The sequence below is a fragment of the Zalophus californianus genome, chromosome 2 (genome assembly GCF_009762305.2).
Source record: "Zalophus californianus isolate mZalCal1 chromosome 2, mZalCal1.pri.v2, whole genome shotgun sequence".
Lineage (NCBI taxonomy): Eukaryota > Metazoa > Chordata > Mammalia > Carnivora > Otariidae > Zalophus > Zalophus californianus.
The window spans coordinates 151,467,754-151,480,498 of NC_045596.1; the positions used below are offsets into that span (position 1 = coordinate 151,467,754).

At 41.9% G+C, this 12,745-nt stretch overlaps 1 protein-coding gene across 7 annotated transcripts in view; it reads right to left on the reverse strand.

Moving 5' to 3' along the window:
• MSRA (methionine sulfoxide reductase A) overlaps positions 1 to 12,745 on the reverse strand; it is a 443,018-nt gene that overhangs the window by 264,312 nt on the left and 165,961 nt on the right. For 6 of the 7 annotated variants that reach the window (XM_027600673.2, XM_027600677.1, XM_035726429.1 and 3 more), the window contains one exon: positions 6,675 to 6,743. The exons of the other annotated variant lie outside the window; for it this stretch is intronic. In XM_027600673.2, the coding sequence (XP_027456474.1) occupies positions 6,675 to 6,743 (69 nt within the window). The remainder of the gene's footprint in view (positions 1 to 6,674; positions 6,744 to 12,745) is intronic. 7 annotated transcript variants of the gene reach the window in all.

Consider the following 12,745-nt stretch of genomic DNA (forward strand, 5'->3'; position numbering starts at 1 on the left):
CACTAATGCAATCGGTTATCCTTCAAAATCCCTGAGTCACAGGACTCATCAGGTATTATGCAGGAGAGATTATAGATCAAATGGAACTAACTAATGTTGCAGTCAATCGCCTGGGGCCTGGATCCACAGAGTGCTCTGACTGAGGAGACCAGGTGGCCTCCCGGGGAGCACCTCACCAGCTGTGGGAGGTGGGGGGAGGACTTATTTTCTGGTTCTTACATGCATTCCAAATGGTTGAGGTTGGTGGACACATGATCATCAAACATTACTGGATTCGGATTTACTCTTTTCTACAATCAGTTCAGTTCCATTCTCTAAGCATAGAAATCCCCACCCACACTCCAGCTTCCCTCTTCTAAATATATCCCCCCCTTCACCCTCCCCACCCCAGGATACCCTCTCAGACTCCACACCTGTGCTCTTCTGGACCAGATCCGGTGGACTGCACCATTCTAAGCAATGCCATACAATCCAAATGGGATTTTCAGCTAGGTCTCTTCACCCTTCCCTATATTATATGACCTCTCCATGCTCAAAAAGAAAATATAAATTGAGATCATCACGCACATGAAAAAGACATATAAAATAAAATATATCTTAAAACATGTCCCTAAATGCCCAATTATTGTCCCTCAAAGGTGCTTCAGATTATGTGGGAGGAAGGCCTATTTTTGTTTCCCCAAGTGCCTCATCACTTAAGAAGTTTGCACCAGTTAGCGGCCTGCTGTTCTAACAGTCTTGTGAATTTAGATTGTTTAGTTAATTATAAACACATTTCAAAGTCATTCTTTCTGGCCTTTTTCCTAGAATGAGTGACTGCCACTCCACAGCTCACAGAATGGTCTTCAATGGTTTTCAGTCAAGGTTCAGGGAGAAATATGCCACACCGGGATTTGATTATTTACCAACATAATGTTGGATTCGAGCCAATGAGACACCAATATATTTTCCTTTGAAGTCTGACATATTGCCTGCTGCTTTCAATGCTGTTTTCTTGGCTAGCAGACAAAATAACTGTGGCTGTTTCAAAATTCACCTCCAATTGAAGTCAGGGGGGAAAATGTCTTACGATCGGTTCATCTTACAGACACCAATCTCATTCTCCTTTGGGGTGCTGAAGGTGAGGCCCCTGGACTGGGGTGCATCTGTGGGCCTGTGCCAGCCACGGGCCCCTGCTCCAGAATCAGCTGTTCCACACACCTATTTGAGAAACAGTCTGGTGAATTCTTGGCACCCGGCTAGAAACAGAGATTTGTAACAAGGTCATCGGCACATTTCCGTGATATCTTGGATTGTCTTTTGCTCCCTCTCATTTGAGAAGCCTTAAGAGAACCTGACAAAGAAAACATGTTTTGCAAGAGTTTGAGATCACAGAGCCATTGCTGTCAAGCTATTGGGAGCCTAAAAACCCACCCTAAGAATTCATGGAGACCCTTCTGCTGTTGTCACTGGTATCAATTCCTGTACATTAAGATTCTTCGCTGCAGAACCTTACCTTGCAGCAAACAGCTTTGGTGTGGGTTTCTAAATGATAGGATCAAAGGGTTTCTTGTTAGAAGTAATTTTTTCAAAAAGGTTTAACATTCTTAAATAAAACAAATGTTCATTAACTAAGAAGAAAGGCTCTTAAAGGCTATTTAGTCCATTTCTCAATTGGTTAGGAATGACTACTCTATCATTTAAATACCTCTAGTGATGGAATGCTCATTCACCCTGTAACACTGGACACTAGTAGTACAATATTAAAATTGCAAGGGCATAATCAGATCAATTATCCATCTCTTCTTACTAAAGAGCTATGAGCCAGGTTTTATAAATTTCAATTAACTTTTAATTTCAAGTCATTCAGAAAGAATATAACAATATTTATTGAGGAAAATCTTGGAAGTTAGTAGAGCTACTGGTGTTGATACTATATTGTATATAATGTAAGTCTAGTCTACCACATTGTAATTTTTTTCATTTGTGTACTTCATTTAATATATCTATGTTCATTATTTTTTTAAAGATTTTATTTATTTATTTGACAGAGATAGAGAGAAGGAGAGCATAAGCAGGGGGAGCGGCAGGCACAGGGAGAGGGAGAAGCAGGTTCCCCGCTGAGGAAGGAGCCTGACATGGGGCTCAATCCCAGAACCCTGGGATCATGACCAAAGCTGAAGGCAGCCGCTTAACTGACTGAGCCACTCAGGCACCCCTATGTTCATTATTTTTTAATTTCAACTTTACTCAATGTGTATTTATTACTCTTGGCACAATAGTTTATAATATACACTCTTATTATAGGGTAACATTATATCCCAGTTGCCTGAAATCCTTCCAGTTTGTACCTCATTGTTTTAACATAATTTTTAACAGCACCCTTTCACTCTCAAAAGCATCCTACTTTGGATGATAAATTTTATGGTAAAGTACTGTATTTTAAAGTTTTTAAAAACTGTATTTCATTTTTTTATTTTTAAGATTTTATTTATTTATTTGTCAGAGAGAGAGCACAAGCAGGGAGAGTGGCAGGCAGAGGGAGAAGCAGGCTCCCCACTGAGCAAGGAGCCCAATGCAGGACTCGATCCCAGGATCCTGGGATCATGACCTGAGCTGAGGGCAGATGCTTAACCAACCGAGCCACCCAGGCATCCCAAAAACTGTATTTCATTTATTTAAAAAAAAGTACTAAAAATCTTCCCAAATTCACAAATCTTCCCAACACCCAACTTCTCTATATTTTCCTCAATTAATAACTTTTTATTTTATTCTGAAATGAGAAATCTTCTTGACTATGGAGTATTTTTAATAAGATGAAAAAAGTTGTTCTGGGTTTAAAAACCACCACCACAGGGCGCCTGGATGGCTCAATCGTTAAGCATCTGTCTTCGGCTCAGGTCATGATCCCAGGGTCCTGAGATCGAGCCCCGCATCAGGGCTCCGTGCTCAGAGGGAAGCCTGCATCTCCCTCTCCCATTCCCCCCGCTTGTGTTCCCTCTCTCGCTGTCTCTCTCTCTGTGTCAAATAAATAAATAAAATCTTTAAAAAAAAAAAAAAAACCACCACGGAGAGGCTGGAGCCTGTACTCTCTGTGTGGATGGGGTGGCTCACTGCCAATGGAATGTCATTTTCATTAAGTTACTGAGAGCTGGAGAGAACCTTTCTAAGTCAGGCACAGCAGGCTGGCAAATGTAATGTGGATGTCCTCATGCCTGAGAAAGCATTCCCACCACTTGACCAGATTTCTTTCATCTTTGGGTGCCTCAGTTTCTCTGTCTCTACAGAGCACAATAATGCCCACTTCACAGGGCTGTTGTGGGATTAAAGGGATGATAGCCATAGGGCACTCTCAGCCACCAGGAACAAAGACATTAAGTAATTGCAAAATGTTTGGTTCTGCTTCTCCAGCTTGTGGAAAAAGGGCTCCCACTGACTTGAAAGAGAGCATCATATACAGACGAGGAGAAGCCCACTGGGCGAGCAGAGCCTATTACCTTCATTATCATTGTCCTAAAGTGCAGAGGAGAGAAAGAGCAACAAAGAAGCTTAGGAACTGTGGCCACACAAAAACAAGCCAAGGACTAACAAATGGGCCACGAAAGAAAATCTGAAAAAATGAACATCTTAGCTTAAAAATAATCTGTGAAGATTATATACCAGAAATGAAGGAACCACCTATCTATTCTTTGGTTACTTGATAGAATGACGCACTCATGCGTTTTTGACAGTGAGGAGTGTGCACTGTCCTCACACTCCACCTTCTTACGTTATCCACTCTAAATGCCTAATGGCAGTTCAACGACCACTTTAGAAGTGGATTAAATTTAAAAGTTCCTATGTAGACAGCATTCTGCAAAGTACATTCAAATGACTAACCAATAGATAATAAAATTGAAACTGGTAATACTATTTGGTCATAAGACATTAAGACTTAGAAGGCTGAAGAATGAGTTGGGACGAGTAGAACATGCCATTGGTACTTTGGCGAACTCAGAGTCAAGCAGGTGTAAGACATTCTCCTGTACATTAATTTATGCTACTAACATCAAATGGGTAAAAACGATAAATAGTAGGAGATGTCATTGCAATAGTATTTTCCCAGCAAAAGCTGTATCTCAAGAGTCCTTCAGAGCACTCTGGAAATACACAGAAATTCACAAATCAGTTTGCTAAATTGACTTGGCTGGAAAGCATGCTTTTGTGCATGGATCCAGCTGAAAGGCATTTCTGCATCTACCAGACTTGCCCCATGGCTCCTTCAACCAGGGCTAAGAGTCAGGGTACATCATAAAAAGACCGTGGGCTTCAGGGTCAGTTAGACCTGGACTCAAATTCTCCCTCCACCATATCACTGGCTGAATGGCTTCAGGTAAGTCACAGGAGCTCTCTGAGAAGAGGATTACATGCTCCTACCAGCCTCTCAAGGGGCCAGGAGGATTAGATGTCCAACATACGTCAAAGAGCCCAGTGCTATATGCTTGGTTTAACGTTTTCAGTAGAGCTATAAACAACCTGGAATGAGAGAAGGCCACCCCCAAAACCATCTGCTGCCTCTCTCCACTGCAGGCCAGGAGGACAATATAAAATGAGACCAGTTTTTAAAACATTAATATAAAATGCTTGCACATACTTAACCCAAATAGGGGCCTTAATTTAAGCGTGTGTAAGAGCCAAACTGCAGTTCTCATAATGTAAAAATTCTTAGAATGTCCAAAAATACTCTATTTTTACAATCAGTGTAACTCTGCACTTGTAGAAATTGTACACAATCCTCCTCTTTTAAAAGCCACACACCTTGGCCATTCACAGTGGGTTTCTGGGGGACCGCCTGACGCCAGATAAGTGTTAGGTCTTGAATATATGAGATGCCGACGCAAAGGGAACAGGTCTCAGAGCACTCTGTCAGCCCTCTGGTTCTACAGGTGACAAACCAAAGCTTGGAGAGAGGAACGTGCTAGTCCAAAGCCAAACAATGAAGGCCATGGGTTAGGATTTTTAGGAAAGCCACTATAAACCAAAACCGTGACAAATAATAACAATAATCTCATCACAGAGTTTTATTCACTGATACTTCCAATTCTCTGGCATCATTGCCTGCCTGGTGCTCAGTCTGTCCTTTGGGAAGGAAGCCTTCCTCCAATAGCACAACAGAGAGAAACCTGCTGAGATGGGGCAGTCTCATTTTATATTTCCCAACATGACAGGGAACTGAGTTTCTAACATGTCTGGGGATGAAAAATCTGAAAGACCAAAAAAAAAAAAAAATCATCAACGTAACCCTTTGAGGACCGATGTGACTTCTGCTGTCCCCTATGAACAGTCTTAAACCCACAACGCCAGTAAAACGGCATCATTGAACATTAAGTCCTCAGAGGAGAGTTAACAAATCAAATACTTTGCACACATTTTTAGAGTGTCCATTATGCTTTTTGCTACAAAAATTAAATTCTCCATTTACATTTCTGAGCATAATAATTTCTAACCACTGATCACTGTATTTTAAAAGGTGATAGCCCATACAGAGCAAGATTTACAAACACCCAGGCAGAATTAGCTCCCTGTTTCATAACTCTGCAACTGTTAATCATCATTGATTACTAATTCTGGTTCCATCTCTGTGAATAAATTAATGCTTTCTCCTGAATAGGCTAATTTAGAGATGGGTCATCCTGAGGCTAATTTCCATCTCAAAGACACCTCCATGCTTAAAGCAGTTTTACACCAAAAGCCCTTGTAGGGGACCATCAAGATCAGGGTAGAAAGGAAGCTAGAGGATGGCATAAAGTCAGGGGGATTTCAGGGTTTTAGAATGGGACAGATAATAAAACCCTTCTAAAGGCTGAGGGGAAGGATCCAGAAGATACGAGAAAATGAAAATCCAGAGGAGAGAGGCAATAATCCCTGAGAAATTGATAAAGGATGGGCTCTGGGGCCCCCAGGGCATTGCTAGAGGGAAGGGGGGAGAGGGGAGCTAAAAGGAAGAGGAAGTGAGGAAGAAGAGGGAAAGAGGAGGGGAAGGGAGAGAGAAGGAGAAGAAGGCAGGCAAAGAAAGTGCCAGGTGTAGAGACATTTTGAAGGAAGTTTAGGGGACATTAAATATGGAAGTCAGGAGCCATGAATTAAAAAGGACCTTGTCACCAAAAGGTTTGGAATCTAACAGAGAAGTTCTGCTCAACCACATAATTGTATAATGTAAATATATACTCAGAGATTAAATTTTATTCTGTTTAAGACATTTTAACTGATTTTTTTCTAAGGAATATGCTGAATTCATAATGGAAGACAAAGAGATTATTCAATTAGATTGATTTTTGTGGAATAACAACTCAAAACTTCTTGAACCCCAGCCTTTGACAAAATTACATATCAGTGTTGGGGGGATCCCTTCTAGGGAAGAAAAACTCAAACTGTAAATTATCAGGTTAATTCACAGTGTGGACGAAAGAAATAGCAAATACACAGTTTGATATTTGGTTTGCAAAGTGAGAAAAGAAAGCATATTAAATTCTATAGAATAAGCTTTTCTGATCCCAGAAATACTAAGAACTCGATAGGTTTTTTTTGGCTCCGATGACTTGTAAATATCTAGAAGAGCCCAGATTTTGAAGCCCTGAGGACACTTGCTAAAACTCAGAAATTTGGCACTAGTCTTTGCACACAATTTGGGTTTTCTTTCAGAGTTGATATCTTACCAAATACAGCCATCTGTGTTCCCTCTGGGAAAGGTTCAACTGTTCTATTGCCACTGACATGATGTTTGGCTAGAAAAAAAAAAAAAAGGGAGAGAAGGAAAGAAAGAAATACAAGTTAAGTGTAAAGTTCCACACACATACTAACACATGTCATTAAATGTGTCAAAGAGTCTATTTCTCATTTTTAGCTAAAAATGGCACCAAAGCTTACCCTTTTAAGAGAGTTTCATTTATTTTGTTTTTAATCTCAGTTACTGAAGAGCCTCGAGATGGTCTAGTTCAAGTGCATGGTTTTACTAATGAGGGTGCCAAGGCTTGAGCTTGTGCAGAGCCGTATGGCTGGTGGTGGCAGAGCCAGCCCAGCCCCAAAGCTCCTGACTCCTGGCCAGAGGAGCCCCACAGCACCAGGCCAGCCCCTGAAGAAGAAGGGAAACTTGGGGTTCCAGGGTGAACTGGGGAGGCTTCCTCTGAAGACTCCTGATGATCAGAATATTGACCCAATCAATGAAGTGAGCCACGAGGACAGCAGGGTAACACTGGGGCCAATTTTTCAAAAAACAGAATAGCAGAACACATCATTTCACTACAATTCAAGTACTGTTTCCAGGAACCACAAACACTTGCCTTCTTAAAGACCAGATGGATATTCCAGGGTTTCTTCCTACTCTTCATCCACCCTGGTTCCTTCCGCCAACACCCTTCCCACCCTGGACATACTAAGGACTTGGAAATAAAAGGTGACCAGATTATGGTTTTCCAGCATTTACTTGTTCTCATAACCCCTCAAACTGTAGTCAGATAGAGCATAGCTGAGTATGATCCATCTAGGAGTACTTGAATAATATCCTTAGCAATTCTTGAATATGGGCATTTATGTTGAAAATACATAAGCATGGCTAAAAAGCCTTGACGCTGCATCATACAGCACATATATTTTGATTTCCTGGGTCCTGTTTGATTTATGGAGCACTGGCAAAGGGCTCAGCACGACAGTCAGGCTGTCTGGGGGCTGGTGAGAGGATGACACAGTTCCTGCCCTCGTGATAAGTACAATTACCTTCAAGAGGTAAAAATGTCAAACTTTACCAGAAAGCTTACAATTATGTGCCAAGTCCTGGAATGGGGACGAAAGGTACTGTCAAGAGTTCGCAAAAGGGGAATAGCAAGCTGGGAAGTGAGAGCCTGGAGGAAGTGCTATCAGCACAGAATCTTGAAGGAGAGGCAGGGTTAGGAAAGGCAGAGAGTGAGGTAGCAACTTGAATGAGAGCCATGAGTCTGGATGTGACCGAGGCATCATCCGGGGCCAGAATCAAGTCTAGTCTGGGCATAGCAGAGGTGATACGTTGAGAAGCAGTGGCCATGAAGGACAGATTGGTAGGCAAGGACCAGGTCGTGGAAAGTCTTAAGAACCCCATCCAAACCCATAGTAATCCCAGGCAGCCTCTCCAGCACACTGCAAGTCTTTTAGAACCTGAAGGCTTATGAGGCTCAGTCAAGTTTAGACACCCTCTTCAGGATACCATCAATTCAGAGGCTCTCACTGGTTCTTCAGTGATGCTGGCACTAGCCTAGGAACAGAAAACCTTGAGGAAGGGAAGAGAACAGCCCAGATCCCAGGTAGCCATGGGACCTTGTCAAGCACTCGTTAATATGGTTAGAACCATTGGTTGCTGAATCCAAAGAAACACGATAAGGCTTGACGTGGAGGTCACAGTTCTGTTCTACAGTCAGCACCCCACAGCCCCTGCCTGTGGTTCTAAAAATGTTTGTCTTTACACATATCAAGAGTTGTAAATCCATTCAATCTTTGACCCACTAATCCCACTCGTAAGAATTCAAACTAAGGAATAATGTAAGGGGGAAAGAAAGGTGATACATATAACAATATTTATTACTTATAATAATGAAATTTTAAAACCAATTGAATATCCAAAAGTATTAATGTTGCTTAGAAAACTATAATTCATGATTTATCAAAAGCATGTACTATAATGCAACATTTTAAATAGAGCATTTGAAAGACATATAAAAATGTGAAAAAATATTTGGGATAATGGTAAGTGAAACAATCCTATTACAACACTGGATGTAGATTATAATGACAACTAATTAAAATACGAATGCTGGGCGCCTGGGTGGCTCAGTTGGTTGGGCGAATGCCTTCAGCTCCAGTCATGATCCTGGAGTCCCGGGATCGAGTCCCACGTCGGGCTCCCTGCTCAGCAGGGAGTCTGCTTCTCCCTCTGACCCTCTTCCCTCTCGTGCTCTCTATCTCTCATTCTCTCTCTCTCAAATAAATAAATAAAATCTTTAAGAAAAATAAAAAAATAAAAAAAAAAAAAACGAATGCTTATAGGAAAAGAGAAATGTTTCTCTGGAAGAGAAACATACAAAAATGAAAACAACTAGGGAGATTATGCAAGATATTTACCTTTATTAATTTCCTTTGGCATTGTTAGATTCTTATTTTCTAAATGAAAATATGTTTGTTCAGATTTTTAAGAATCAACAAAATTATGGATTAAGAAATTTTTTCCCAAGTACTTGATTTCCCAGGACAATCCATCAAGGCTTATTTATAGCCCAGCCGAAACACTACACATTTACCATGAAAAGTGTAGCCTATTTCACACCTCCTCTCAGACAGTTCAAAAGATGACCTTCCACTCCAAACATGGCCCTCTACCAGCATCCCCACCTCTGGGAACAGGACTGTTGTCCTATCCTTTCTAGGCATCCTTGCCCGTTCTTGAGCCCTCACAACCCACACCTAATCTATCACCAAATCGAGCTAGTTTTACCTTCCAGACATCCAAATCCCTCTACTTCTTCCCTTCACCATCAAATCATTGTGGCCCCTACTGTGGCTTCTTTGCCTGGACTCCTATAAATGCCTCTAGGTCATCTATGTCCCCTCTCCAATTCACTCTTCCCAGTGCAGTCACAATTACCTTTCAAAAAGAAAGACAAACTCGGGCACCTGGGTGGCTCAGTCGGTTGGGCGACTGCCTTTGGCTCAGGTCATGATCCTGGACTCCCGGGATCGAGTCCCGCATCGGGCTCCCTGCTCGTCAGGGAGTCTGCTTCTCCCTCTGACCCTCCCCCCTCTCATGCTCTCTCTATCTCATTCTCTCTCTCAAATAAATAAATAAAATCTTAAAAAAAAAAAAGAAAGACAAACTCATTGTATGACACAAACTCCCCAATTTCCTCCCCCGCCTTCTATGGCTTCCCACTGCTCTTAGGCTAAAGTAAAAACTCTAATGTGGCTTTCAAGGACCCATGTGGTCTGACCACCTCAGTCCCTCATTCCCTCTACTACCATTGCTTTCTTGGAACCAATGACCTTCTACAGTGCTCACCAGAGCTTCACCTTACACTTAGTTATTACCTGGACAAGCAGACTATAAGCACAGGGAGAGCAGGGCTCATTGCTCTTTTGGGTCACCATTTTGATAATTCTAGCCCAAAGAGGGATAATGCATAGGTGTTCAATAAATAGCTGTTAAATTAATGACGGAAGACATAAACAGTAGTAAAAAGTCTCTCTTCAGCCATTATGAAAGATATATTATTTGATACACTAAAGACATCTCTCTCTTTATACGTACATATGTCCCTGACGCAAAAATGATCACTGAAAATGGCCACTCAAAAGTAGTTTCCCCAGCCAGGTGGCCCAGAGACCAAGGAACTCCTCTCTGTTCCTCTCCGTAAAAGCCTGCCCCTCTTCCCATCCAATTCACCTCTCATCTGAGAAGGTGGCAATGCCAGAGGGGCAGGAAAGACTAGAAATGCTACCTGAACTGGAGAGGAAGGAGGAAGTTCATATGCACTCTCTCCTCAATGTTAAGGTTCCCCTGGACCCTGTCTTATCTTTTATTCTAGAGCCCGAGGCCCAAGGATAACAGGGTCTATAAACCTGATTTTGCATTTTCTTCTGAACTGCAGCTGAGTCAGCTCCTGGACAGCAAAGACAGAGCATTAGCCAAAAAGAGATAGTACAGTGTCGACCGCTAAGGACATGGGCCGTAGAGCAAGACTGCCTTGACTTTGAACCTCAGCTCTCCCACCTCCTAGCTGTAGGAATGTGGCTTAGTCATTTAACTTCTTTATGCCTCAGTTTCTTCATTTGTACAAGTTTCCTCATTTGTACCTACCTTGTGGGCTGCTTTAAGAATTAAATTAGTTAATATATGTAAAGCACTTAGAACAGTACCTGGGACATAGCAAATACCTCTTAACTACTAGACTAGAGTCATCCTCTATGTGTGAACTTTATTTTTCACAACAAGATCTGAATCAGGAATGACAAGTACATGACACATGATATACCTCTCCTCCACTTCCATGCTCATGGCAGACACCACTAATCAACCACAGCATACTTTCTCGGTTCCCTAATGAGACCACAAAATCTTTTCCCAACCTAGCATCCTACAGAGTCTCTTATTATTTAGATATACATGCATATGTGGCAAAACTGTTTTGTCATTCCTGGTCTAAGTGAATAAAACAGAAAGATGGACAAGAAAAGAAGCCATTTTCCTTCTCGTTTCTACATGATAAATTGCAATTAAAAAAAAAAAAGATCCTTTGAAAACCCCCAAAACTCTACATATAGCTTTAGGGATAAAACAGGGGGAAATCTAAGTGCTCCTTTCCATTTCATGATGCAAGAATGGTGAGTTCTTAAAGACCAAGCAATGGCAGTTCTACTCCTAGAAACCAAGGCTTAGCTTCCAAGGGCACTTTCCTATTGAAACTCTGCTGAGGCAAGTATTTGGGAGCCAAAGAACCAGAGATCCTTTAAACACATTAGGTAGGTCATTAAGATTTGGGGGGGCAGGGGTGGGCTCATTTGGGAACCTAATGAGCATTTATAAATTTTTTTTTCAAAATTGGTGGCACATGTCACCCCAGAAACAATCAAACTGACTAAACACAAAAGTCGTTCATTGATTGGATACTAACTATTGATTACCAGCAGAGCATGTAAATGGAGACGGGAGAGGGTCACTGACAGGGACAGCTGTTGCTCAGACACAGCAGGGTGGATGCCTCCAATCTGGCTGGACGGGGAGCTATCCCTGCCCCCACTCCTCAGGGGCACATTCCAAAGCCACATGCTCCAGGAGGACAACCTCTGCTGATGGCCATGATGTGTCCTCAGTCAAGGGTATATGAGGACAAGGAATAGATTTTCATTTATCTTGAAAGCCCAGTGCTTGTGGAGCAGCGAGGTTAATTAGTGCAAGATTGGGTCAAAGTCAACTATCAGAGAGATGCTGAAGGTGATTTGGGGGACATGTTTAAAAGCTTTAGAAGATGATAAGGACACTGTTTTTTTTTTTCTTTTGTATTGTGAATATCTAATGCACTTCAAACTTTATGACTGTTTTCTTCCTTGAAAATAATGCAATGAAACTGTTCAATAACATACCTGCAACAATACAAATTCAGACATAAACCAACCAGTGATTAGCTCTATGTCCTGTGTTCAAACAGAGAGAGAGCTAAAACTCATATCTTCTGGGTGAGGTCAGAGAGGTGGGATGAGACAGGTAAATGGCAGGGAAATGAGGGACTGGAGGGTGGGCCTGCAAACTCTCACTATTCTCCTGTAGGGCCAATCTCCTTCAGTCTAGGTGACTATGCCAACACTACTGAATTCGAGACTCCAAGAACTGTGCTGTTGCTAACCTGGGAGTCTTGCTCAGCTACTAGACCCAGAACCATCCCAGGACTGGAACAGCCTTGTGTCAGACTAAAGCCTCAGAGCTACGGGTCAGTTAACAGTGCAAGCTCCTCCCAGTCACGCTTTTAACCCTGCAAAAACCCAACCCATACTTCTCAAGTGTTATTATCAATTATTCATGCTGCTACAAACCTTACTGGTGGTGATTAGCTTCAGTCTGGGGCTGGGGTAAAAGTACCTTTATTTCATTCATATGGTAATAAAATCTGTCAAAAATCTGTCAAGCCCCAAAACAAAATATGGTCTCACATTCCCTCTCACTGTCTGTTTCTTTGTGGCTTTCTCCAGGCCGCAAATTCCTGGGGTCTCAATG